The following is a 25,544-nucleotide window of genomic DNA, read 5'->3' as shown; positions in this document are numbered from 1 at the left end:
GGAGTATGAAATTTTCCACACTTATAGAGAATATAGAGAAGAAGTGCACAATGCTAATATTTTTTTAAAATAATGTATAAAAGATACATTAAATCGATAAAGAAAACATTACACACACTACATACCATGTATTTGACGCACAGACGCATGCGTAATATTTATTGTCAAACTTTTGTTCTTGACATCTGTTGTCAAATTGAGAATAGATTAAATATTATTTGTCTTTGTTAATATTTTTTATAGTGTAGTCTTGGCGAAATTTGTGATTATAGAAGTATAAAATACAATCATAATAGTGTACAAACTTATAATTCCAATAGATTATAGTTGAATTTCGACTACTGCGGGACCTCTAGTTGATTATTAAAATCAGAAACTTCCGAAAATCATTCATTTATCACGCCTTTTTCGGACGTCCAATCAAATCTATTTTAATAAAGTTATTAGGAGATATGTTTTGATAATATTTTATAATACATAGTATCTTTGAGGTCATGCTTTTTTGGCATGTGTACGTTTCGACGAGGCCAATGACTTGATTATAAGATTATTAATACTAACATTCCGGACAATTTATTCACAAAAATGACATATATGTAAATGAAAGTGTGTATGTTTGTTACATCGATGTGTGAAATAATAAACTTCATTTTTATGTAGAATTTGAAAGAATTTAGCATAGAAATAGTTTTTGAATGTCGTTTCTTTGTTTTAGTGTGATACTAGCGACCCGCCCTCGCTTCGCTTCGGAAACTGTAATTTATTATTGATTTCTCCACTATTTAATGGATGTTATTATACATAGAAACCTTCCTCTTCAATCACTCTATCTATTAAAAAAGCCGCATTAAAACCCATTGCGTAGATTTAAGCATACATAGGGACAGAGAAAGCGACTTTGTTTTATACTATGTAGTGAAGAGGGTATTGGGGAAGTTTTCTTTTCGTATTGTAAAATACCGCTTGTCATAGTAGATTTTTAGTACGTACATTTTTAGTTTGATATGTAAATTGAAATAAATAAAATAAAAATACATTTTTTTACAGAGCAACTTGTCTTATTTAAAATTATATTAATAAGTACTATTAGAAGTTTATAGATCTTATAACCAATCAATGGGTACAAAATAAGATTTAAACAGACTAGCAAAAGCCTTGTTTTCATTTAAGGCGACACCATCTTCATCCTGCGGTGTAAAGAGCGCATTTATTTCAGTTCAATTAATCAAACAAAAACAATACACGATCAATGACTTTTCCTTGTAACGCCGTGTTTGTGTTTGAGACAATAGGCCCTTAAGCTAACTCATTCCTTGCGCACATCTTAATTATGTACTTAACTCTGTTGTCGTAGTCGCCTGTAATAGATTTATCTAAATAGTTCGGGCCATAGGGTATGGTACGGACGGGTATTGATTTTAGAACGAAGCCATCCTGCTATCTCGTTGATAGAACCGTCGCTATCTTACTGGTGGTAGGACCACTAGTGAACCCGCGCGGGTGGTAGGACCACCACCCTGCCTATTTCTGCCGTGAACTAGTAATGCGGTTCGGTTTAGAGGGTGGGGCAGCCGTTGTAACTATACTTGAGATCTTAGAACTTATATCTCAAGGTGGGTGGCGGCATTTACGTTTTAAATGTCTATGGACTCTGATAACCACTTAACACTAAGTGGGCTGTGAGTTCGTCCATGCAGCTAAGCACTATACAAAAAAAACTGTAAGTGCGTCTTTTGAGCCCGCACGGGTATTTACCACAACCCTGCCTATTTTTTCCAAGAACCAGTAATGCGTACCGTTTTGATGGGTGGGGTAGCCGCTGTACTATAAACGCTAAGATTAAGAACTCATGCCCCAAAGTGGGTGGCGGCATTTACATTGTAGATGTCTATGGACTCCGGTAAACACTAAGCATCGGATAGACCCTGGGGGAGTCCACCTTACTAAACTATAAGAAAGAAGAACGCTTATAATGATATCGTGTACTTCAGAATAAATAAACAATAAAATACTTAATTGCGTCTTCTGTTATATGTATAATAAGATTTAAGAACACTTAAAGCCTTTAATCTCTTTTAAAAACTGAACTCTCTTTTATACTCAATGACAGACTTCACTGCATGGCACTGAAGAAAAATCCTTTTTAAAAACTAAAAAGTTTTATTAAATAATAAAGGTTTTTCTTTACACGTACTTATTCAGTAGTTTCAGGGTTACGCTAGACATAATTTTATTGAGACTCCGCCTTCATTCACAAGGCGTGGAAAAGTATTTACGTTGTAATACTTATCCGGTACCACTTAGCATCACCTTATATCCGTAGCTTATTTAGAGTTTCCACAACAAACCGATGTACTGTCTGTATTGAGTGCTGTACTGAATACAAAACAAGAAGTCAAACATGATCTCATATTACCTTTAAAGTGACAATCCCGAATAAAATCCAAGACCCCGTTGTCAATAACTGTTCGCAGCCACCAGACCAACGAGGCAAGCAATTAGAATCGTTTTAAAACGCAATGCCAATTCAGCAAACGTGTTGTAAATAGCTGACTCATTCTCATTGTGTGCTAAGAGACACCATTCGCAATTCCACATTCGTTGCTATCACGTACAATCAATTTTTCATTCTCTTTGTTTTAAATAGTCTTGTGTCTTTGAATATTAGTTAGTAATGGTTTTGACAAGCCGTGCTTAGATTCAGAACAGCGGTTTTGAATAAGCTTTCGTTAGCTTCTATGTTTTCTGTGTAATGGAATCTTTTTGAAAGTAATTTTGCGAAATTCAAGCTTTTGATTAACTCGAAAATATGTGTATAGATGGAGCACAGTCCTCTTTTTTATGATTGAAAGATTACTGGTGGGCGAGCAAAAGCTCAGCCAGGAGGGGTGGGATTTGCTAACAACTGCCCGAGCGCCTCCGAAAGAGACCTAACAACTTAAGAGCAATAGCTTCGCGAATGAATCTACTACCGGATCGGAATCGCAACCTGCTGAGAAGATCCTGCGAGAATTTCAGCGGGCTGATGCATGGGTTAGGTTGCATGTCGACCTCTTTGTCGAGTTCGACGAGTACGGTTACCGGGGTCTCTAAGCCTGCTCCTAGTGTTAGAGCTGAAGGCGTCTAATGCAAAGGATCTGATGGATTCGTAAGGAGGAGCACAGTCCATGAAGCTCTACATAAGCTCTTATTGCGGGGAGGTGGTCACGACCCTCAGCATTGAAAAAACCGGAGCGAAGAGGAGGAGGAGGATTCAACATTACAATAAATTATAATTTCGCTCTAAAATCCTGACTAGCATCTTTTTTAAATAGCAACTGCCGTCCAATCTCTCCTTACTATAGCCGTCATGGCCTAAAGGATAAGATTGTTAGCTATGCGACTGTGTCGGTGTTCGAATACTGCAGACAGGCACATTTTTTTTTACAATAATCCTAATTACGACTTGACACGAACCACTTCCGCGAAGAAATATCATTATCATGTGAAATACCCGGAATGTATATATATATAAGTGTTACAGGATATATATGACCGAACTGGCTGGTTCCGCGGTGTTTTTAAAATGACGTCAGCGTTGTTGACGTCATTCTGTTCGTCATTATCATTGCCTTCCATAGTGACACTAGTTAAGACTCACTTTCCAATGATTTCCTTTCATTACATTTCAAGTGTACAGCGATAACAACAGAGAGCTCCGCTCCGTTCGATTGCTCGAGCCAGAATGTGTTGTGTGACAAAAGTAACTCGCGTTTGTAGTAGAACAGTGAGGTACTTTGTTTATTAATTTTCCGGAATACCGTCATAAACAATTGTTGACTTGCATTGAACTTATAACAGTGATCCAACAATTTTAACATTGAGGGAACAGTTAGCTCTAATCATTTTAGTTAAGTAAATCGCGGGGTTGCGCCGATATATATAAATTTGCATAATCATTCGTGCTAAAGCGTATAGTGATCCCACGTAGGAATTACCAGCAGTTCGACTGATTCTTCAAAGTGAATGGTGGTATTCAGTTGTGATGTCCTGTAACTTTGATCGCCCCGGGAGTCCATCTGCTTATATCAGTAAAAGTACATTGACAATAACGCGTATCAGCTATTGCATTTCAACGCGCTGCCGGCACAGGTCAAGGAGCTAACCGGTTTCGGCGCTTATACAAGCTTCAACGCGATCGTCACCGCCCACGTCCGTCGCGTCGGTCCCGATAGGAATAGACTGCTGATAAACGAGACCTTATCTCTATTTATATAATACCAGTTTCTCAAACTGCTGTTCCTATTATATTCGGATCCTACAAAATAGTTTGCCTTCAATTGAATTTGTCTTTGTTTGGGTTTCGTTGGCACGAGAATGTCTTCTGTGATAGTTTGACTAATGTACGGGTAGATGGCGCGTTATTTGCATCAACTAACGCAAAACTATATTCCGCGATGAACACAACTGCGAACTCTTTGACATGGAAATAAAGGTTATAAATGTTAAGCACGTATGAAATTGATTAGTTGTCTAATTCTATCCAATAGTGAATCAAAGTGAGCTCTCTGTGGAGCGAACCCTATGGTTTTTTTTTATTTTTTTTATTGCTTAGATGGGTGGACGAGCTCACAGCCCACCTGGTGTTAAGTGGTTACTGGAGCCCATAGACATCTACAACGTAAATGCGCCACCCACCATGAGATATAAGTTCTAAGGTCTCAGTATAGTTACAACGGCTACCCCACCCTTCGAACCGAAACGCATTACTGCTTCACGGCGGAAATAGGCGGGGTGGTGGTACCTACCCGTGCGGACTCCCAAGAGGTCCTACCACCAGTGGATTTTATTTATTTTATTAAATATTTATTTATGTACACACAAAAAAGAAGACCTAGTACAGAGTAATAGAAAAATTATGTACAAAGGCACTGCTTATTTCTTTAAGAAATCTCTTCCAGCAGATCTGCGAGAGGATTATGAGAATAATAATTAAAAGTGATGAGTGTGTGTAGAACAGCTAAAATAACAAATACAACATGAGAATTATAGTAATGCACATACACATAGCAACTATTGTTAAACTTGAATACAAAATATTATAAGTAACACAGTATATACGAAGAGTACAGAACAATGATCATTCGGAACATGGATCTTAATATTCATTAGACTGCGAAGTTTTCTACCTATGAAGCAACCGTTCTTGATGTATTAAGAATTCTTTCCATTAATATTCATAAGACGTCTAAAAAGAAGACACATAAAACTGACAGTATGATAAAAACACATGATTACAAGACAAAGATCTAACTTAACTAGAGGTCCCGCAGTAGTCGAAATTCGACTATAATTAATTGCAATTGTAAGTTTTTACACTATTGTGATTGTATTTTATACTTCTATTTTATAATCACAAATTTCGCCAAGACTATACTATAAAAAATATTAACAAAGGCAAACAATATTTATATTCTCAATTTGACAACAGACGTAAAGAATAAAAGTTTGACAATAAATAGTATGCATGCGTGTGTGCGTCAAATACATGGTATGTAGTGTGTGTAAGTTTTTCTTTATTGATTTAATGTATCTTTTATGCATTATTTAAAAAAAATATTAGCATGCACAATCTTCTTCTCTATATTCTCTATAAGTGTGGAAAATTTCATACTCCTCCGTCCGCACAATTTTCGTAAAAAGGGATACAAAGTTTTTGCTTCACGTATTAATATATAGATTTCCATTATAACACGTCCAAAAAGAACACACATAAAACTGACAGTATGATAAAAACACATGATTACCAGACAAAGATCTAACTTAATGATGGGAAGCATCTGGTTTTATTGTTACAGTGGTAGATTCGAAGCACAGCTCTTGCTAGGGCTAGTGTTAGAAAATTATCTCTGAGCTGAAATAATTCTTTAGACTACCAGCGAATAAGTAGGAAAAAACTAAGTGTACCTGAAAGCCATTAAAACCAATCGTTGTTCACTATAGCGTCATTTACGCCTCTAGTAACTAAGTATGTTTTTTCTAGTTAATTTCATAGTTGTTATTACACGACTTTGAACCATGTGACCTGTGTTCAGGGTTGACAAAGTCGAGGATAATGTTGACATAAAAATATTTTTGCTACTTCCTGGTCATTATATTATTGGAAGACTGTATATATCTATGCTATCCTTAGTGAATAAATGTAACAGATTGTATGATGGCTCCCTAGGTCGTTTTCGTGGACTATCAATTCTCCTGATCGTTCAATATTAGCTGCGTCGTGAGTTGATTCGTCTGTGCCCCTAATTAAATAAAAAAAAAAAGTAAAAAAATAACAAGTTTATTTCCAACAGACATTATGTAAACCTGATTCTTTGCGAATGGCGACATTCAATTTGATAGTTTTGGAAGAGTCTAGATAATTTATGTCGCTGCGTAGTGTCAACTATCTCACAGTCATACACTTAACAATGTATGTTTTGCGACAGAAGAGGGTGGACGAGCTCACAGCCCACCTGGTGTTAAGTGGTTACTGGAGCCCATAGACATCTACAACGTAAATGCGCCACTCACCTTGAGATATAAGTTCTAGGGTCTAAGTATAGTTACAGTGGCTGCCCCACCCTTCAAACCGAAACGCATTACTGCTTCACGGCAGAAATAGGCAGGGCGGTGGTACCTACCCGGGCGGACTCACAAGAGTTCCTACCACCAATATTTAAGCAAATTGTAATTTTGCGGGTTTGATTTTTACAGCACGATGTTATTTCTTCACCGTGGAAGTTAATCGTGAACATTTGTTGAGTACGTATTTCATTAGAGAAATTGGTACCCGCCTGCCGGATTCGAACACCGGTACATCGCTACGCACGAATGCACCGGTCGTCTTATCCTTTAGGCCACGACGACTTATCTTTGATTTTTTATCAAATAATCTCCTTTCTATTCCTAATCAAATTTTAATTTCGATTTCCAAAATATCTCTTAACGCGTATCCCCACTGTATTAATTAGTATTAGCGAGCAGTTTTTTTTTTTTTTATTACTTAGATGGTTGGACGAGCTCACAGCCCACCTGGTGTTAAGTGGTTACTGGAACCCATAGACATTTACAACGTAAATGTGCCACCCACCTTGAAATATAAGTTCTAAGGTCTCAAGTATAGTTACAGTTTTGAGAAATTTTGTTTTTTTTAAAACATTTAACTAACAGCAGAAAGTGATCGTGTTCCACTATTAAACCCTAATAATTGCGATGAAATTAGTTGCGAATGTTGAATGAAACATAACTTAAACATAACTTACTGGTGACAGGACCACTAGTGAGTCCGCGCGGGTAGGTACCACCGCCCTACCTATTTCTGCCGTGAAGCAGTAATGCGTTTCGGTTTGAAGGGTGGGGCAGCCGTTGTAACTATACTGAGACCTTAGAACTTGTATCTCAAGGTGGGTGGCGCGTCTACGTTGTAGATGTCTATGGGCTCTAGAAAACCACTTAACACCAGGTGGGCTGTGAGCTCGTCCACCCATATAAGCAATAAAAATAAATAAATAAAAAACCATTAAATACTATCAAAGTTACACACATTTTAGCTCAAGGCGTTCTGTGGGCTGGCTCATTTAATTCCGATCACACAATACATCGGCTACTAATGCAAAATGAGTTTCCATATTGACATATCGTTCACGGCCTCATGACGAAACGATAGGATCGTATCTGTCTTAGTTTTACGTAACACCACCATACTTAGGACGGGTAGCTGCGTACGTTAGAAGCGTGCTACATCATAACATGATAATTGAGTAGCTAATAGTACTTGTTCGTAAATTCAATTACAGTCGATTGTGAGCAGTTTCGATTTGTACATTACGGTCGCGTCTACCATAAAGAAAAACATCCAACATTTTTTTTCATGTCAATCCAAACTTTAATCACTAATCGTTTTATTGTTTTTTTTCGTTTGCCACCCACTTTGAGATATAAGTTCTAAGGTCTCAGTATACAACGGCTGCTTCACCCTTCAAACCGAAACGCATTACTGCTTCACGGCTGAAATAGCCAGGGTGGTGGTACCTACCCGTGCGGACTCCCAAGACGTCCTACCACCAATAACTATTCAGTGCCTCTTTCAATTTCCAATAGCGTAAAGAAAATAGATGACAGTCGTATTCTCAAAGCGATCGTTTTACTAAGCCACGGGAAAAGGCTGTGATGAATCAAAGTCTCCGTTTTCAGTGAACATTCTTTAAGTTAGGCAAACGTGACTTTCAATTAAGGTTAAAAAAAGTATGGTACGTGCTCAGACTCGACGCTGCGACCTTTTGATTAGGCACGCATGACACTGAACCAAATAATCTAATTCATTAAGTTACGTGGCTTCCTAAATGTGATGTATCGAGTATGCACGGTTTTCTTCTTGGATAGAGACGGGCGAACCAGTTTACGGTCTACCTGATGTTAAGTGGTTACCATAGCCCATAGACATATAACGCTAGAGTGTTTCGCAACAGAACTAGGGAGGATCGTGGTGCTCACCCGCACGTACTTCCAACACGCCCTACCATTAATGTGAAGTCGCGTATTTTTGTCACTCACCACACAGGATACTCACCAGTCAAAGCTTCAAAAGCTCTTTTCGTTTTTGGAACGAAGTTCCTTAAGGGACGATGCGGAGGGGTACCCTAGCCGGGAAAAAACGTCCGTAACGTAAGATTTTTATTAATAATGCACAGTGTACGACTTAACTTTGTAATAACGTACAAAAGATAATATATTTTTATTATATATTTTTTATAAATCATTATGAATAAAATAATGTTGATAACTTTGTAAAGTAGTTTTTATTTATCAATAAAAAAATCACAATAAAAAATGTATACCCGAATAATTATTTTCTTTATACCTCGAATAGAATTTAAAATTAATATTTTTATAATAAGGAACTTCGTTCCTAGCCGGTGTCCCACGACATCTTTTTTTTATACAAACTGTTAAGAACATTCGTCGAACCCTGTTTCAAGATATAATAAGTCAATTAAACTGTTTTTTTTTTCTTCTAATCGGTTCATTCATTTCGTATCGGCAAATTCCATCGATCGGGTTCTACGTATTGAAAGAAATAAATTGTTTGCTCTCGTCAAGCTAGCAGGGCCGAATTAGTCATGTTATTTTTTTATCGTACGTTGCCGGCTATTTCTAAATAATTATATTTCGCTAATTCCCACGATGAAGGAATAACTTTACTTAATTACATTTTATTGCTTCTTGTGTCTGTTTTAATCGTGTGGTTATTTGTTTTCTGAGCGATTATTCTCGCACTGGCCTAGAAGTACCACTCTTAATTGAGACGCCTTGTGTCGGGTCGTTGAAACTTGAAAGATAGCATTTCTAACGGATAGATCAATTTGCGATAAAACAATACAATACAATTCAAACAGTTTTCAGAATCTTCTAGAAACTTGTCCAACGATATCTTCGAAATGTCAAGTCGATTTTGTTTCTGACTGTCGGTCAACATTCTCGGCACCCATCTTGCAGAGACTTTTCTCATATTCAAACATTGTTTCAATATGGATTAAAGACTTCCATATGAAATGCCCGTTTCTTGTATTAAGTGATCATCATCTCAGCCTGTCTACTGTCCACTGCTGAATATAGACCTCTCCAACTGATGTCCAGTGGTGGCGGAGTAAGAATGAGTGTCACCACCCCTATACTATCCCAGGGAGTCGTAAGAACCGACTATGGGAATATGCGCAAGAGAAGGAAAACTCGAAATTAAACCCTGTACCAATCTGTCTAGCCAGCGTGGTACAGTAGGCTAAATATCTCCATGAATAGTAACAGAGAGACCAGGCCCCTAGTCCCCGGCGGCTCCGCTATTCTTGTCTTGTATTAAGTATCGGATGGTAGCTCTTCGCTCAATAGAATTTTCTCGACTTTCGCAACATTTTCTTGGGTGACTGACGTCGATGGACGGTCGCAACGATGTTCGTCTTCCGTGCTCGTTCTCCCTACTCGAAATTGAGAAGCCCACCTTGCGACAGTGGAATACGGCGGAGCAGACTCTCCTAATGTTACCTCAAAATCTTTTTTTTTTATTGCTTAGATGGCTGGACGAGCTCACCTGGCTCACTGGCAGCCCACCTGGTTTTAGTGGTTACTGGCCCCCATAGACATCTACAACGTAAATGCGCCACCCACCTTGAGATATAAGTTCTAAGGACTGAGTATAGTTACAGCGGCTGCCCCACCCTTCAAACCGAAACGCATTACTTATTCACGGCAGAAATAGGCAGGGTGGTGGTACCTACCCGCGCGGACTCACAAGAGGTCCTACCACCAGTAATTACGCAAATTATAATTTTGCGGGTTTGATTTTTATTACACGATGTTATTCCTTCACCGTGAAAGTCAATCGTGAACAATTGTTAAGTACGTATTTCATTAGAAAAATTGGTACCCGCCTGCGGGATTCGAACATCAGTGCATCGCTAGATACGAATGCACCGGACGTCCTATCCTTTAGGCCACGACGACTTCAGTAACTTCACTTCTGACTCATTCCAATAATTATGTAGTCACATTAATTATTATTATGTAATATTAACTTTTTGTTCCTCTTGTTCGCAGCGAGACATCGCCTCCGTCGCCCATCGGCGATGCGAAGGAGTCCAAAATAGGCCAGATACAATTCTCAGTACCGATCGACAAACAGGAAAGCACGGTATGTTTGACTAAAACTATTATCGATAATTATATTTGCTAGAACATAACATATAATGTACACATTACAGAAACATGTAACTTATGTAAATGTTTTTTTTGTTGTTTTTTTTTGTATGTTTATCTAGCTAAACCTATTTCGGTTTGCTGGAAGAAAAAACACAAGAGCTAATCTCGCTTTTGTACCATTTAATGTATACTGTTTCTGTTCTGTTATTATATTATTACACAATAAATCTGCAGTTTATACTAATGTTATAATGTGAAAGCTTAAATGTTTGTTTCTCAATAATACAACAATAGGAGAACGGGTTTGCTTGCAGTCTCGTACAAACATAGTGTTGCGCGCTGGGGTTCGGGATAAATAAAATTCATACCGAATTATAAGTTAACAGTTTATTAGCACTTAGAACATTTAAAACACTTCACTAACACTTTAAAATTCTCAATTCGTTTCTTCCGCTTCGCTTCAGGTGATCCGTTCGCTGTTTCGCTTCGAGTAGTTCCGATTACTAACTGACTGCGTGCCATCTCTGCAACGCTTTTATAGTCGAGACGAAATCCCTAGAATTGTCGAGAATATTTCACAAAAGTCGAATATTGTGTGTTTCCGCTATCTGACAATAGATGGCGTTGTACTTCCCGAGCGTTCTAGGTGCTACTAGATCCTTCGACATTCGTTCGACTATTCGGCGATAGATGGCGTTACTTTTACCGGCGTAACAATAGTTTATAGTCGTAACCAGGGACACAAACGCCTATGTATTCCAGGAAACGCAACGTGTTTGATTCTTTGTAAAGTTTGACGCGGGTGAAATCATCAGGTCTGTCTTCGTAATAAACAAACAAATAAAATATCAATGAGAAGGACAGTCGAAGGCGTTCTTGTTAAAATTAAAATAACGTAGGTCCTGTAGTCGTTTCGAATGGCCTGCGTGTTTTATTTAATAATTCGTTATGAAATACCAACAGCAGAGCAGGTGCAGATTATGTGATTATAATTAGTAACAGAGAGTCACTTAAAGGTCATTTTAGAAAGGCATTTTAAAGCTTAAAATATTTACCACTAAATCGCTTGCATTAAATGAAATTAAAGAAGATATCTAAAAAAATCAGGAGAATAAATTTCGCATAGTACTAGTTTTAAATGGGTCTACGTCGAAGCCTTTATAAATTTATTAGAATTGTCTCATGCTGACCGTACAAAAGCATTCCACTTCTGCCTTTAGTTAGAACTGAGGGAGTGAATAAAAGGGCACACGATCTTAGTGCCTTCTGAGGAGGGACATAGAATGTGAATTTCGTTGGGTAGCGGCTTGGCTTTGCCCCTGGGTTTGCTGAAGGCCATGGGCGGCGGTAGCAACTCACCATCAGGTGGGCCGTATAAAAGTAGTCGTTGTTCTATAGCTCCATGTCTCACCTGTTATTTGGTTACTGGAACGGATAATAAGGTACTACTAGTTCTTTAAGCTTAATTTGTCAAAATTGCTTAAATACGAAAACAATAGTTTTCAAGGAATATTCGCTCGCAAGAAGTGCTTGATTGAGTTCTTTCTGTCACAAAAAAAACCACTCTGCCTTTACTCGTCAATTTGCTTCGACTGAAGATGAAGATTTTTTTCCTACCCATTTGCAGCCTAAGGGGCTATTCCAACTACCAACCGGACGGGTAGGTGAGCTCACGGGCTTAACCTGAGATAATTTGCTAACATTAGCCCTAGCAAGAGCAGTGCTTCGCAGAATCTACCACTGGATCAGAATCGCGTCCCGCTAAGAAGATATAAGATTATTATTGATATAGATCGAGCTGTGGGGGTAGTTTCAGAGACCAGTGTCACACACTCTTAAGATTATTGAGATCACTAAGATTACACTACTAAGATCACTAAGATTATCACAGAAGATTATTAAGATTACAAGTTAGTAATATTCCCTCAAACAAATACGGTTAGTTAGTCGATGTCTAAAATGTTTTCCAGACATTAGTTGCAATGTCCCATTGTATAAGGCTATGCGACGTCGCGTTTCGGAGTATTCATTCAATGAAGACTTTACCACGTAAAAGGCGATCGTAAAACGAAGACGCACATTGTTCGTCAGGCTGTGTGTTTATAGAATTATGTTTGTCGTTGTAATTCTTTTGTTGTGTTTGATGTGTGTGGTAATGTCTTTGTGACCTTAGGGATTGGATCGATTGATGCAGCGCTTCTAATCGCTAAGCGAACTGGAAGATTCTTATTTAAAAATTATCGAAAGGTTTCAAAATTGAAATACCTCTTTGACAATAACGGCCACTCAATAAATTTCTATAACTGGTGGTAGGACCTCTTGTGAGTCCGCGCGGATGGGTACCACCACCCTGCCTATTTCTGCCGTAAAGTAGTAATGCGTTTCGGTTTGAAGGGCGGGGCAGCCGTTGTAACTATACTGAGACCTTATATCTCAAGGTGGGTGGCGCATTTATGTTGTAAATGTCGGCTTCAGTAACCATTTAACACCAGGTGGGCTGTGAGCTCGTCCATCGATCTAAGCAATAAAAAAGAATGTTTTGGTACTGGAGAAATAATTTCCAGTTTAGATAACCGCTATTTCTATGCTTCTGAGACTTCAGTTTCGTTGTGGGTGGCTCTCGATAGAACCCGTTTTTTTTTAACAAAAATATCAATGATATGTGGTATTTTTGGACAGATATGGCAAAAGAGACAGCAAGCAGTCTGCGTGCGGCATGCCTTCAAACACTACGGGTCTAACAAACGGCCCAACCACGTCCTCAGCAACCTCAACATGACCGTCGCTAAAGGCACCATGTAAGTACAAATATATATAATCAAACTTCCTCCTGGTCCAAATATCTTCCTTAGTTATTAGACATCCAGTTTTTTTTAATTTTTTTTATTGCCTAGATGGATCACAAGCAGAGGAGGTCTCACTGCGCCTATTAATAGCCCGGTACACAAGCATTTTACTAATACCAAGCGTATGGAGAGTTTTAAAAATTGCATTTGGCTCCATACCTACTTTGTGTAATGCAATCACAGCGATTCGGTACTCTTTATCACCCCACTCCATTTTAATATTGCAAAATATTGTACAATGTATTGGCGCCAAAATGAGAAAACTCAATGAGCAATCAAATAAAAATGACAGATTCCAAATTCAAATGTAATATTGTGTTTATTATTAATTGTAACAGTATTTATGGCCAGACTAAGTATAGAAGATAGAAGATAGATTAGCATCAACAGTTTAATGATTTTGAATAGAACTTCAAATTTCCTCCATTTAAATATAGCTGAAGAAGTTTTTTTGTTAAATTTTTTTTCAAAATGTTAAACTTTCAATGGCTCTGCTGTAAAGTTGCAAAAATGTCGCTTAATCCAAATACCTTTTCACCCCTATAGTTTTCGAAGTCATTTGCGGACGATGGCTCTCAAAGTCACGTCAAACCTAAAGTTTATAATTCTTTGTGAATATATTTGTGTAGTTTCAAAGACATCGTCACATTAAACAAAGACAAAGAGAATTTCACACAATTATTAATAATTTCGCACACAAAAGCGACGTGTCATTAATTGCATAGAAACATAAGTTCTTTAACCTTTTGTGGGGAGTTGGCATAGTGCCAGAATAGTGACTGTGTTACAACAGGACAAAGGCTTTCATTTATAAGGGGCATTGGAATGATGTATGTACTTTTAAACTAGCGTGGATGGGCATGGGAGCCATCAATACATGTCAAGGATAGTTGAAAGTGGAAAAGAAAAATTATGACTATGTGTTGGTCTAGATTAGAAGCCAGGATTGTTGGAGAATTTGCAGCAGCTTCCTCTTAGTACCGAGACCTCTACGAGAAACAATAATTTAACATTCGGTGGTGTAGTTTGTAGGTCCATGCACACCTGGTGCTATTACTGGTGGTAGGACCTCTTGTGAGTCCGCGCGGGTAGGTACCACCGCCCTGCCTATTTTCTGCCATGAAGCAGTACTGCGTTTCGGCGGGGTAGCCGTTGTAACTGTACTGAGACCTTAGAACTTATGTCTCAAGGTGGGTGGCGCATTTACGTTGTAGATGTCTCTGGGCTTCAGTAACCACTTAACACCAGGTGGGCTGTGAGCTCGTCCACCCATCTAAGCAATAAATAAAAAAAACTCCCTCTCATAATCCCCAATAATTCCGACGAAACCCAACAGATTTATGTCCATCACAATAGAAAGCCATTGAATTGGACGTCGGCAGTAATTTAGGGTGTGGTGCGAAGTTCCAATACGTTTAGCGACTCTCTTGCAGCAGGATGGAACCAGCCCTTAGCATGGATCCTTCCCATTCTAGGAATTTTGCAAAATGATGCAACCCCCCCCCCCCCCGTTTTCCCTTCTGCACTTTCTCACCCCTGCCCTGAGTGGCAGGGAGTTCATCCCTGGGCAGTGGGGTTCGTCCCGTGCCCCTGTCAGGGGGTACAACGACCCGTTCTTTCGTTCGACGCAAAATGAACATATTATTTGTACTGTACATTCGGCTTGGTTTTAGCAAGCCGTTCTAAAAATACTTGAATGGATTAGGTTAAAGAGGATATGCGAGAGAAGAGTATGTGAGTGCAGAGATGATGTATGAAAAAAGCTAAATGGAAAAGGAGGATATGCTGCTCCGACCCCACATGGGGTAGTCGCATCACTTAGTACTGTACTGGGGTTCGGGATAAATAAAATTCCACCGAGGTAAAACTTAAAAAACTGTATTCAACACTTAGAACACTTAAAACACTCAACTCAACTCAACACTTTAGGTGATCTGTTCGCTGTTTCGCTTCGATTAGTTCCGATTACTGACTGACTGCGTGCCATCTCTGCAACGCTTTTATAGCCGATACCTCATCCCTAGAATTATCGAGAATATTCCACACATCTCTAGTAGTAGTTTCCACTATCTGACAATAGATGGTGTTGTACTTCTCGATCGTTCTAGGTGCTACTAGGTCCTTCGATACTCGTTCGACTATTCGGCGATAGATGACGTTACTCTTACGGCGCAACAGTACAAATACAGACGTTTTAGCAATGGCGCATATTACATTGGTCGGATTGTTTTCGTGATGAATCACGGACAGCATATGTTAAGACACCTTCGCGAATGATTAAAAAGAAAACTTGGCTATGAATGTGACGGTCCGCTGCGCGCTTACTGCAACAAAGCGAGGACGATACGATTACGCAAATCCACCTTCTATTTAACGTCGATCGCTACGACCTTACGTCAAACAAGATAAGATTTACAATTGAAGTTTAAATAAAATGGATTTAATACGTTGTTGTAGTGGAACTATTATAAAGTTGTTCTATAGTTATTTATTCTCGGTAAAAACATGTGAATTTTTGAAGTTTTTTTTTTATGTATCTTTCGAGGTTTCGGGCAACTAAGGTGTTAGTCATCGACATCTGAATATTTTAGTTTATACTTCTATACTAATATTATAAAGAGGAAAGATTTGTTTGTTTGTTTGTATTGAATAGGCTCCGAAACTACTGGACCGATTTGAAAAATTATTTCTCTGTTTGGAAGCTACACTATTCACGAGTGACATAGCCTATAATCTTTTTTGAAAAAAATTTGGGTTTCTTACTAAAACTCCAATAATGTAACCCAAGGTGTAAAAAAATTACCTAAAATATTCTTTACATCGCAGCCCTTGCGAAAACTGTTGATGATAGAATAAAATAATGTACTACGACTTTGTAGAACACATTATTATTTACAAAAAGTGTCGCGACAGCATATGTCTAACTATTATAGTTATGCCGCAATAAGTGTTCTTTTATTTTAAAAAATAAAACAACGTCATTTATCGTTGAAATTTTTGTTAAAGACCCGAGCGGAGCCGGAGCGGGCCGCTAGTAGTTTTATAAAAAGACGCACGGGGGTTAAACTACCGCGCATTAATTTAAGAAAAAATGCATTATGTTTTTATTGGTATGGAGGATTTTTTTATTGGGGACAAGTTTATAAAGTGTCCTCCTGTAAAAAGCAAGTTATTGTTGGAAATAGGGCTAGTCTAGAAAATGGAAATGATATCAACATAGAAGTTTTAAACAGAAGTGTGCTGGATTGAAGTGAAGTGTAGTAGTAATTATGGTACTTGTTTTTTTAATCATTCACCCTCCGTAGCTTTTTTTTCACAGGTTTTTTTATTTTTTTTATTGCTAATATGGCGTGCTCACAGCTCACTGCTATTAAGTGGTTACTGGAGTCCATAGACATCTACAACGTAAATGCCCCCACCCACCTTGAGATATGAGTTCAAGGTCTCAGTATAGTTACAACGGCTGCCCCGCCCTTCAAACCGAAACGCATTACTGCTTCACGGCAGAAATAGGCAGAGTGGTGGTACCTACCTGTGTGGATTCACAAGACGTCCTACCACCAGTAATTACGAAAATTATAGTTTTGTGGGTTTGATTTTTATTACACGATGTTATTCCTACACCGTGGAAGTCAATCGTGAACATTTATTTTATACACAACAGAACAATTATTTTCTGTATGTCTAAAATAATTGTTCTGTTGTGTTTAAAATAAATCTTCTCGATTGACACATTAGAAAAATTGATACCCGCTTGCCGGATTCGAATACCGGTGCATCGCTAAATACGAATGCACCGGACGTCTTATCCTTCAGGCCACGATTACGAAAGATCTATACTTGACAGTTTGTTTGGTTTGGCTCTTCATTTCCATTACAAGATAGTCCCAGGCGTTTGATAAGCACTATACACCTTCTCTATTAAAATTGTGATATTTTTTAATTCGAAAGACCTCGAACACCGAACGTAAAATTTAATTGAATATGCAATTTCGAAAAGGGCACATGTCGCATATTTTGTCAAATACGTTTTTTCATATACCTACATGTAGTTTTGAGGCTTACCTACACCCATTTTATAATAATTCCAGTAATTTTCATTTGATAATTAACACTAAAATATATCTCAAAAGTTAATATTTTACATTTTACACTGCTTTAGAAAATAATCAGTTTTTTTTTTCATTTCCTGAACATTTTACATTTTCAGAGATGTGCCCTTTTCGAAATTGCATATTCAATTATTTTCTTCAGCTAGTGCTTGGGTTTTGTCAGATTGTTTAAACAACTGACTCGGCTTGGCAGAGCATTACAAAATAAAACAAATAAAAATTGTTGTAATGTAGTTGTATGATGACTCGCGGAAACTGAAGAAAATACCAAAAAAAATATACTGAGATCTTAGAACTTATATCTCAAGGTAGGTAGCGCATTTACGTTGTAGATGTCTATGGGCTCCAGTAACCACTTAACACCAGGTGAGCTGTGAGCTCGTCCACCCATCTAAACAATTAAAATAAAAAAGTAGGGTTTTTTGTGGGCGGCCTTGTAGAATCACACCATAATATATATTATACGCGGTTCGAATTAAAATGATTCCGTATATATAAATAGCTTTGTTTGTTCGTTCGTTGCGCGTTTTTTTGTAGATTAGTTTGTAACTTTTATTGCACATTTGAAGAGTGACGAAGTCTGTAGTCAATGATTTTAGATAAATTTGTTATTCGTGCGTCTGTATATCGTCGCTGCCAAATCAAAATCTGCTATGTGCAAAAACTCTATTTTGAATTAACGAGTAAAAACATGGTCGTATAATATTTTATATGAAGGTGTATTTTTAAGAACTATATCAAATGAAAGCTATAGATAAATATTAAAGCTATAGACACATAACAGTTTTTTTTATACGGTAGGTAGGGCTGTGAACTATACGAAAAGTACAAAAAGTAAAAATCTCAAAAAGTGCACATAGCAGATTTTGGTTTGACAACGACGATATGCTGGCTTGGAGGCGTGGAATGTGGAAGATTGATAATATAATTTATAGTACCATTAACGTAAGACAGGTGGCGCGCTAATCGTTTTATTAAATGTTCGCAACTTTTGTATTCCTCGTCCCAGCGTCCTCTGCGATAGGCAGTAGCGTGATTCCTAACTTTGCTAACAATGATTGACCCGGTGGTGTAGTAATTAACGCTGATTGTTGCGCCGGGGGTCATAGGTTCGATTCCCACAGTGAGCAAACATTGTGTGATGAATAGGTATGTTTGCTCTTTGTCTAGGTGTTTTTTTTAAATCTATATAAGAATATATTTAAACTTATATAAGTATGTTTATCAGCCTCTGATTCCCATAACACAGGGAATCCTAAATTGGGGTCGGATGACTGTGTGTGAGTTGTTCCTAATTATTGTTATAGTGTCCATGAACCACAATTACCATTTACCATCACGAGGACCGTGTACTCGTTTGCCTTTCAAGGTGAAAAAGCATAATGCGGCCTTGGTACACTTATAGAAGCTACATATTTCTTTACAAATACTAAGATTTCGAAAAAAAAAGGAAGCTTTTTTAATAATTTTGCACAAATCTTTGACCAATTTAAATTTAATGTTAATTCTTGTTTCAGATACGGTCTACTTGGTGCGTCGGGCTGTGGGAAGACCACGCTTCTGTCTTGCATCGTGGGCAGACGGAAATTAAACAGCGGCGAGATATGGGTGCTCGGAGGGAAGCCTGGAACAAAAGGTGAATTCATCATGATCATACGAACTACCATTTGCTATCACTACCATATATACCACGGAATAGTCTTCGAACTCCTGCTGGTATGATCCTATACGTCCGCGTGAGCTTCAAACCGACTGACTATCTCGCGGTAAAAATAGGCAAGACAGTAGGTACCGTAGAAGCTAAGACAAAAGGGGTCATCTTTTGTCATGGTACCGCAATTCCAAGGACCATCCCTGCCACCTTCCACGAGTATTGGGATACTTGGGGTCGACATTTCGAGCCATGTCCAATTTCGGAGTCATTTGGAAAGCAAAGCCAAGTTGGCGTTCAAAATGCTGAGAGTCCTCAACAGAGCGAAGCGGTACTTCACGCCTGGACAAAGACTTTTGCTTTATAAAGCTCAAGTCCGGCCTCGCGTGGAGTACTGCTTGCACCTCTGGGCCGGGGCTCCCAAATACCAGCTATGCAAAGGCATACCTTCCTAGCTGATTCTGTTGCAAAGTCGTTAGTTTAATATAGTTTAGGTTTCCATTAGCTGTTTTAAGGTGCAATACCTAGTAATGTTCCTAGGCACTAGTACCAGTTTAATACAAATCAGGCAGAGGCTGGTCTGCTGAAACATGCTAATAAACATCTCTTGTTTAAACATCATCCGGTGTTCGAATCCCAGGCGGGTACCAATTTCTAATGAAATACGTACTCAACAAATGTTCACGATTGACTTCCACGGTGAAGGAATAACATCGTGTAATAAAAATCAAACCCGCAAAATTATAATTTGCGTAATTACTGGTGGTAGGACCTCTTGTGAGTCTGCACGGGTAGATACCACCACCCTGCCTATTTCTGCCGTGAAGCAGTAATGCGTTTCGGTGTGAAGGGTAGAGCAGCCGTTGTAACTATACTGAGATCTTAAAACTTATATCTCAAGGTGGGTGGTGCATTTACGTTGTAGAAGTCTATCGGCTCCAGTAACCACTTAACACCAGGTGGGTTGTGATCTCGTCCATCCATCTAAGCAATAAAAAAAAACCTAGGCACTAGTACCAGTTTAATACAAATCAGGCAGAGGCTGGTCTGCTGAAACATGCTAAAAAACATCTCTTCGTCCTCTCAGGGTCTGGTGTCCCCGGGAAACGCGTCGGCTACATGCCTCAGGAGATAGCTCTGTACGGAGAGTTCACCATCAAGGAGACCATGATGTATTTCGGCTGGATCTTCGGCATGGAGACGAAGGAGATCGTGGATCGTCTTCGGTTCCTGCTAGACTTTCTGGACCTGCCCAGCGAGAACCGAATGGTCAAGAACTTGAGGTTGGGACTTTTAAAGTACTAATTTTAAGTGTGTAATGTTTTTTTTTATTGCCTTTGTAGGCAGACGAACATATGGCCCACCTGATGGTGAGTGGTTACCGTCGCCCATGGACTTCAGCAATGCTAGGGGCAGAGCCAAGCCGTTGCCTACCGCATAATTTTTAATTAACATATATTTTATCTACCGGTTGTCTGTTTATAAGCTCCTACGGGCCCATATGACATATATACTAATTTTAAAATTGAAAAAAAAGAAACATTGCTAAAGGACTGTGACAGTGCGATACACGAAATCTCTCCTTGACGTGTTCAGTGCCTCCGGTATTAAAATACATAGTTTTGTTTGACGGGCTCTTTCCACGATTTAGAATTTCATTCGGTTCTACATATTTCAAGGTGGTAGCAAGCACCATGTTTGTAACATTAAGATCATACAAATATACCCCCTTTCTTGTTCGTTCTAAGGCGGTGTTTGTACATATTATATTGTGCAGTTTTATCATCATATTAACATTGTTTATACTGGGTTTGCCTCTTGACTGGATAATCTGAACCCTGACTGATTGATTATATCAGTTTAGGTTTTTGTGCTTCTGTAAAAACATTAGGAGTAGATGCGTCAAGAACGCGCTAATCTGGAGCAATTAAAAACTAGTTAAGGAACTATGAAGGAACCAACAGAAATACATAACTTCAGCTAAGTGACATTTGGAAGTTGTCGTAGCCTAAAAGAAAAACTGAGACCTCATCTTAGAACTCATGTCTCGAGATGGGTGGCGTTGCAGATGTCTATGGGCTCCGGTAACCACTAACACCAACCAGGTGGGCTGTGAGTTTGTTCACCCATATATGCAAAAAAAAAAATTAACTCGGTCGCAGCGATGGGGAAACAATGGTCTAATCCTATTTCCCTACTTCTAAAGTTAGTTAGACGATGCAACGCCCAAATCTAGATCGATGTCCCCAATTTTCTAGACAAAAGGCTCTTCACGCGTGCATACAGAACAAAACAGCCGTGAAATAAACTACAAGTCGAACATTATTTAAAAACAATGTAAATACAAATTGGTCACACGAATTTATCTGAGCTCAGTTTGTTTTTTTTTAATATTCTACGGTGATAATTTTTATTTTCAAATCATTGTTATTTTAAATTTTTGGCGAAATTCGGCTATCAGTTTTGTTAGCTTTGTTATTTGTAAGCATTGTAGACCCCGATCCCTCAATATTCTGGTGGACATGGTGATCCCCAAGGTGGTTTTTGGAACGTTTTTTTTGTAGTCAGGAAAAAGTTGTCTGACTTTTGCGGACAATGAGTTTGATGGACGCTGGTATTGTAGTAACATTTTTTTTATTGCTTAAATGGGTGGATGAGATCACGGCTCACCTTGTGTTAAGTGGTTGCCGGAGCCCATAGACATCAACAACGGAAATGCCACCTTGAGCTCTCCGTTTTTACAGTACAACTGCCGTCCCACCCTTCAAACCGAAACGCATTACTGCTTCATAGCACAGATAGGCAGAGTGGTGGTACCTATCCATGCGAACTCACGTCCTGCCACCAAGTTTCAGAATTAGTCGATAACTGTGCTATGAAATTCAGGTTTTTTTTTTATTGCCTTTGTAGGCAGATGAGCATACGGCCCATCTGATGGTGAGTGGTTACCGTCGCCCATGGACTACAGCAATGCCAGGGGCAGAGCCAAGCCGCTGCCTACCGCGTTTACGAGTATTTATTGACAGAACCTACTACATATTTCGAAATAAAACTTCTTTACGCAAATTTTAATGAGGAAACTAAAGCATTTTACGAAATACTATAATATTTTTTTTCAGTCGCATCTCAACGTTTAAAAAAATAAGGATGTGAAAGGTGTGGCATTTAGTTTTCTGAAGTGGATCACGAGAATAATAATTGTTGTTCGACGAACCGTTCTCAGAGTTTTATTGTCATAATTAACATGTCATATATTGAAACTTACTAGTTAAGTAACGTGTTTGTATGTTTGTCTTTAACTAGTGGTCCCGCAGTAGTCGAAATTCGACTATAATTAATTTTTTTTTTACAAAACAATCACGCCACATTAACTGGTCCCGTGATAAGTTCGTAAAGAACTTGTGTTACAGGTACCAGATAACGGAAATAAATGTAAGATTTTTATTATACACATACATATATTTAATACACATCCATAACCCTGGAAAAGACATTTATATTTATCATACAAATATCTTCCCTTGGCGGGATTCGAACCCGTGACCCCCTTGTGTAGTGACCATGTCACTTACCACTACACCAGACGGCCGTTATGTATGTGCCGGAAATGAAATCATTAGAAAAATTGGTACCCGTCTGCGGGATTCGAACACCGTTGCATCGTTAGATACGAATGTACTGGACGTCTTATCTTTTAGGCCACGACGACTTGTGTGGTGGCCGTGGTATGGCCAGTCTATAACTAACGTCACTAGCGTCTCATCTTTGTCTCCCGTCATCTTACAGTGTGCTTAGTGCGAGTTTTTTAACGTTCTCGATAGCGTAAAAGTTAACTCGAATTTGTATGGAGTTGGAGCGTTCGCCTACGTTTGCCGCTAGGGGCGCTGTTCCAACTGCATACAAATTAGAGTTAACTTTTACGCTATCGTGAACGTTAAAAAACTCGCGCTAAGCAGACAGAACAATGAAAACGTTTATGTGAAAGTATATTTAGACGATTTGAAGCTCGAAAGTGGCAAATCCGAACAATGATTTGTTATTTTGAAGCAACAAAGTATGTAAGCATGATACACGATTCTATATGAATACGATTCTATATAATAGCTGGCGGACGAGTCACGTTTAAATCCGGCCGCATATTGTACGCTCGTGCCGGTCCGGCAAATTTCCATTTATAAATTTCGAGCCTCATGTATTCTCATCGTCTACCTTGTTCTGTAGTGGCCCTAGTACATTGATACAGTGAGGTGTATTATATCGCCTGATTAGTAAGTCACATAGGTTTCCTCCGGCTAGCTCTAGTCACTCACCGGCATCACAAATAATTGGGTGGAAAGATCTTGCCGAGAAAATTAAAAACTGTTTTTTTGGAGTTCGTGTTACATAAAAAAAAAAAAAAAACGTGTGGCACTCGGGAACTGCCGCGGTAAAGCTATTGCATAGCATTTTTTATCAACTTATGCAATTATAATTAGACAATAATAATTTAGTATTAAAACAATAATAAAACAAGACCACGCTATATTAAACATTAATAAAAGCAAAACCTTAACTGTCCCCTTCACACTCATAAGCTAGACCGCGCGCGAGAGAGATGGGCAGACTTTTCATGATGCGCATGCAGTGTGACGTCACGCCACGCGCTTATTCACAAACACTACACAAGCGCAACCTGTGAATGTGTTGAACGCGAGCTACATGGTAGCCGGAGTGAGGGGTGTAAGATTTTTTTCGTTACGGAATTTCATGATTCGGTCGCCGCGCTCAAGGCCCGCGATAAAAGCTATGCAATGGCTTAAACATCACTTATCTTCTTACCTAACGCGAGGAGCGATATGCTAATGAGATCGTATATCGTGTAGCAAAAAGTTTTGAAAAGTCGTCGTGGCCTAAAGGATAGGACGTCCGGTGCATTCGTATATAGCGATGCAACGGTGTTCGAATCCCGCAGGCGGGTACCAATTTTTCTAATGAAATACGTACTTAACAATTGTTCACGATTGACTTCCACGGTGAAGGAATAACATCGTGTAATAAAAATCAAACCCGCAAAATTATAATTTGCGTAATAACTGGTGGTAGGACCTCTTGTGAGTCCGCACGGGTGGGTACCACCGCCCCGCCTATTTCGGCCGTGAAGCAGTAATGCGTTTCGGTTTCAAGGGTGGGGCAGCCGTTGTAACTATACTGAGACCTTAGAACTTATATCTCAAGGTGGGTGGCGCATTTACGTTGTAGATGTCTATGGGTTCCAGTAACCACTTAACACCAGGTGGGCTGCGAGCTCGTCCACACACCTAGGCAATAAAAAAAAATAAAAAAACAAAAAAAAGCAACCCTCATATTTCTCCCGTCAAACGACTACTCATTGTGGCTTAGAGCCTCGATAATACTACAACAAAACTCAATTCAAAGACGCACACAACCATTAATAACGTTACATATATACAATAAAACGTGCATTGTTCTTAAACTGAAGAGTGTATGAGATGAATGTGAAAGTGTTATTACGTAAAACATTCGACATTTTGAGCATGTTACACACGACATCTGGCAACGAAAGTCTTGTAACGTTACTATAACTATCGCACGGTTTGATCTAAGGCTAGTTTGCGTTCGATTCTTAACTGCTGGTTGCCGCCGGAATGGACACCGTTAATGTCATTGGCACGGCTAGGATGTCGCTAACCGCTACTTTTCTTAAGCCACGTGTGTTATAGCGCTGGAGAACATAATGCAGGTGTTCCTCATTTTGTCGTAAATGATACCTATATTCTTACTGGTGGTAGGACCTCTTGTGAGTCCGCACGGGTAGGTACCACCACCCTGCCTATTTCTGCCGTGAAGCAGTAATGCGTTTCGGTTTGAAGGGTGGGGCAGCCGTTGTAACTATACTGAGACCTTAGAACTTATCTCAAAGTAGGTGACGCATTTATACATGTCTATGGGCTCCAGTAACCACATAAAACCAGGTGGGCTGTGAGCTCGTCCACCCACCCATCTAAGCAATATAAAAAAAAAAACATATAATATTTTCAAGGTATTTCGGTAGCTACGGATGAGATAAGTATTTTTGACACCCTTAGTGGTCATTTGAAATTCGATAAAACGGAAACGACACTCGATAAGCGATACTAAAAAGAGACAGACGTGTTCAACTATAAGATTTACCTGCGTGAAAACGAGAGAGAAGACTTTTGAATGTTACGCTTTTATTACGTG

The 25,544-nt window shown here is 38.9% G+C and overlaps 1 protein-coding gene across 2 annotated transcripts in view; it reads left to right on the top strand.

The window, feature by feature from the left end:
* The window catches only part of LOC101745694 (ABC transporter G family member 23), a 94,593-nt gene that overhangs the window by 43,843 nt on the left and 25,206 nt on the right, over positions 1-25,544 (top strand). For both annotated transcript variants that reach the window (XM_038020727.2, XM_038020729.2), the window contains 4 exons: positions 10,612-10,705; positions 13,393-13,511; positions 19,189-19,307; positions 20,410-20,605. In XM_038020727.2, the coding sequence (XP_037876655.1) occupies positions 10,612-10,705; positions 13,393-13,511; positions 19,189-19,307; positions 20,410-20,605 (528 nt within the window). The remainder of the gene's footprint in view (positions 1-10,611; positions 10,706-13,392; positions 13,512-19,188; positions 19,308-20,409; positions 20,606-25,544) is intronic.

This window comes from Bombyx mori, chromosome 26, assembly GCF_030269925.1.
Source record: "Bombyx mori chromosome 26, ASM3026992v2".
In the NCBI taxonomy this organism is placed as follows: domain Eukaryota; kingdom Metazoa; phylum Arthropoda; class Insecta; order Lepidoptera; family Bombycidae; genus Bombyx; species Bombyx mori.
The sequence above is the reverse complement of the archived record's forward strand: the minus strand, read 5'-3'. Positions and strand labels throughout refer to the sequence as shown.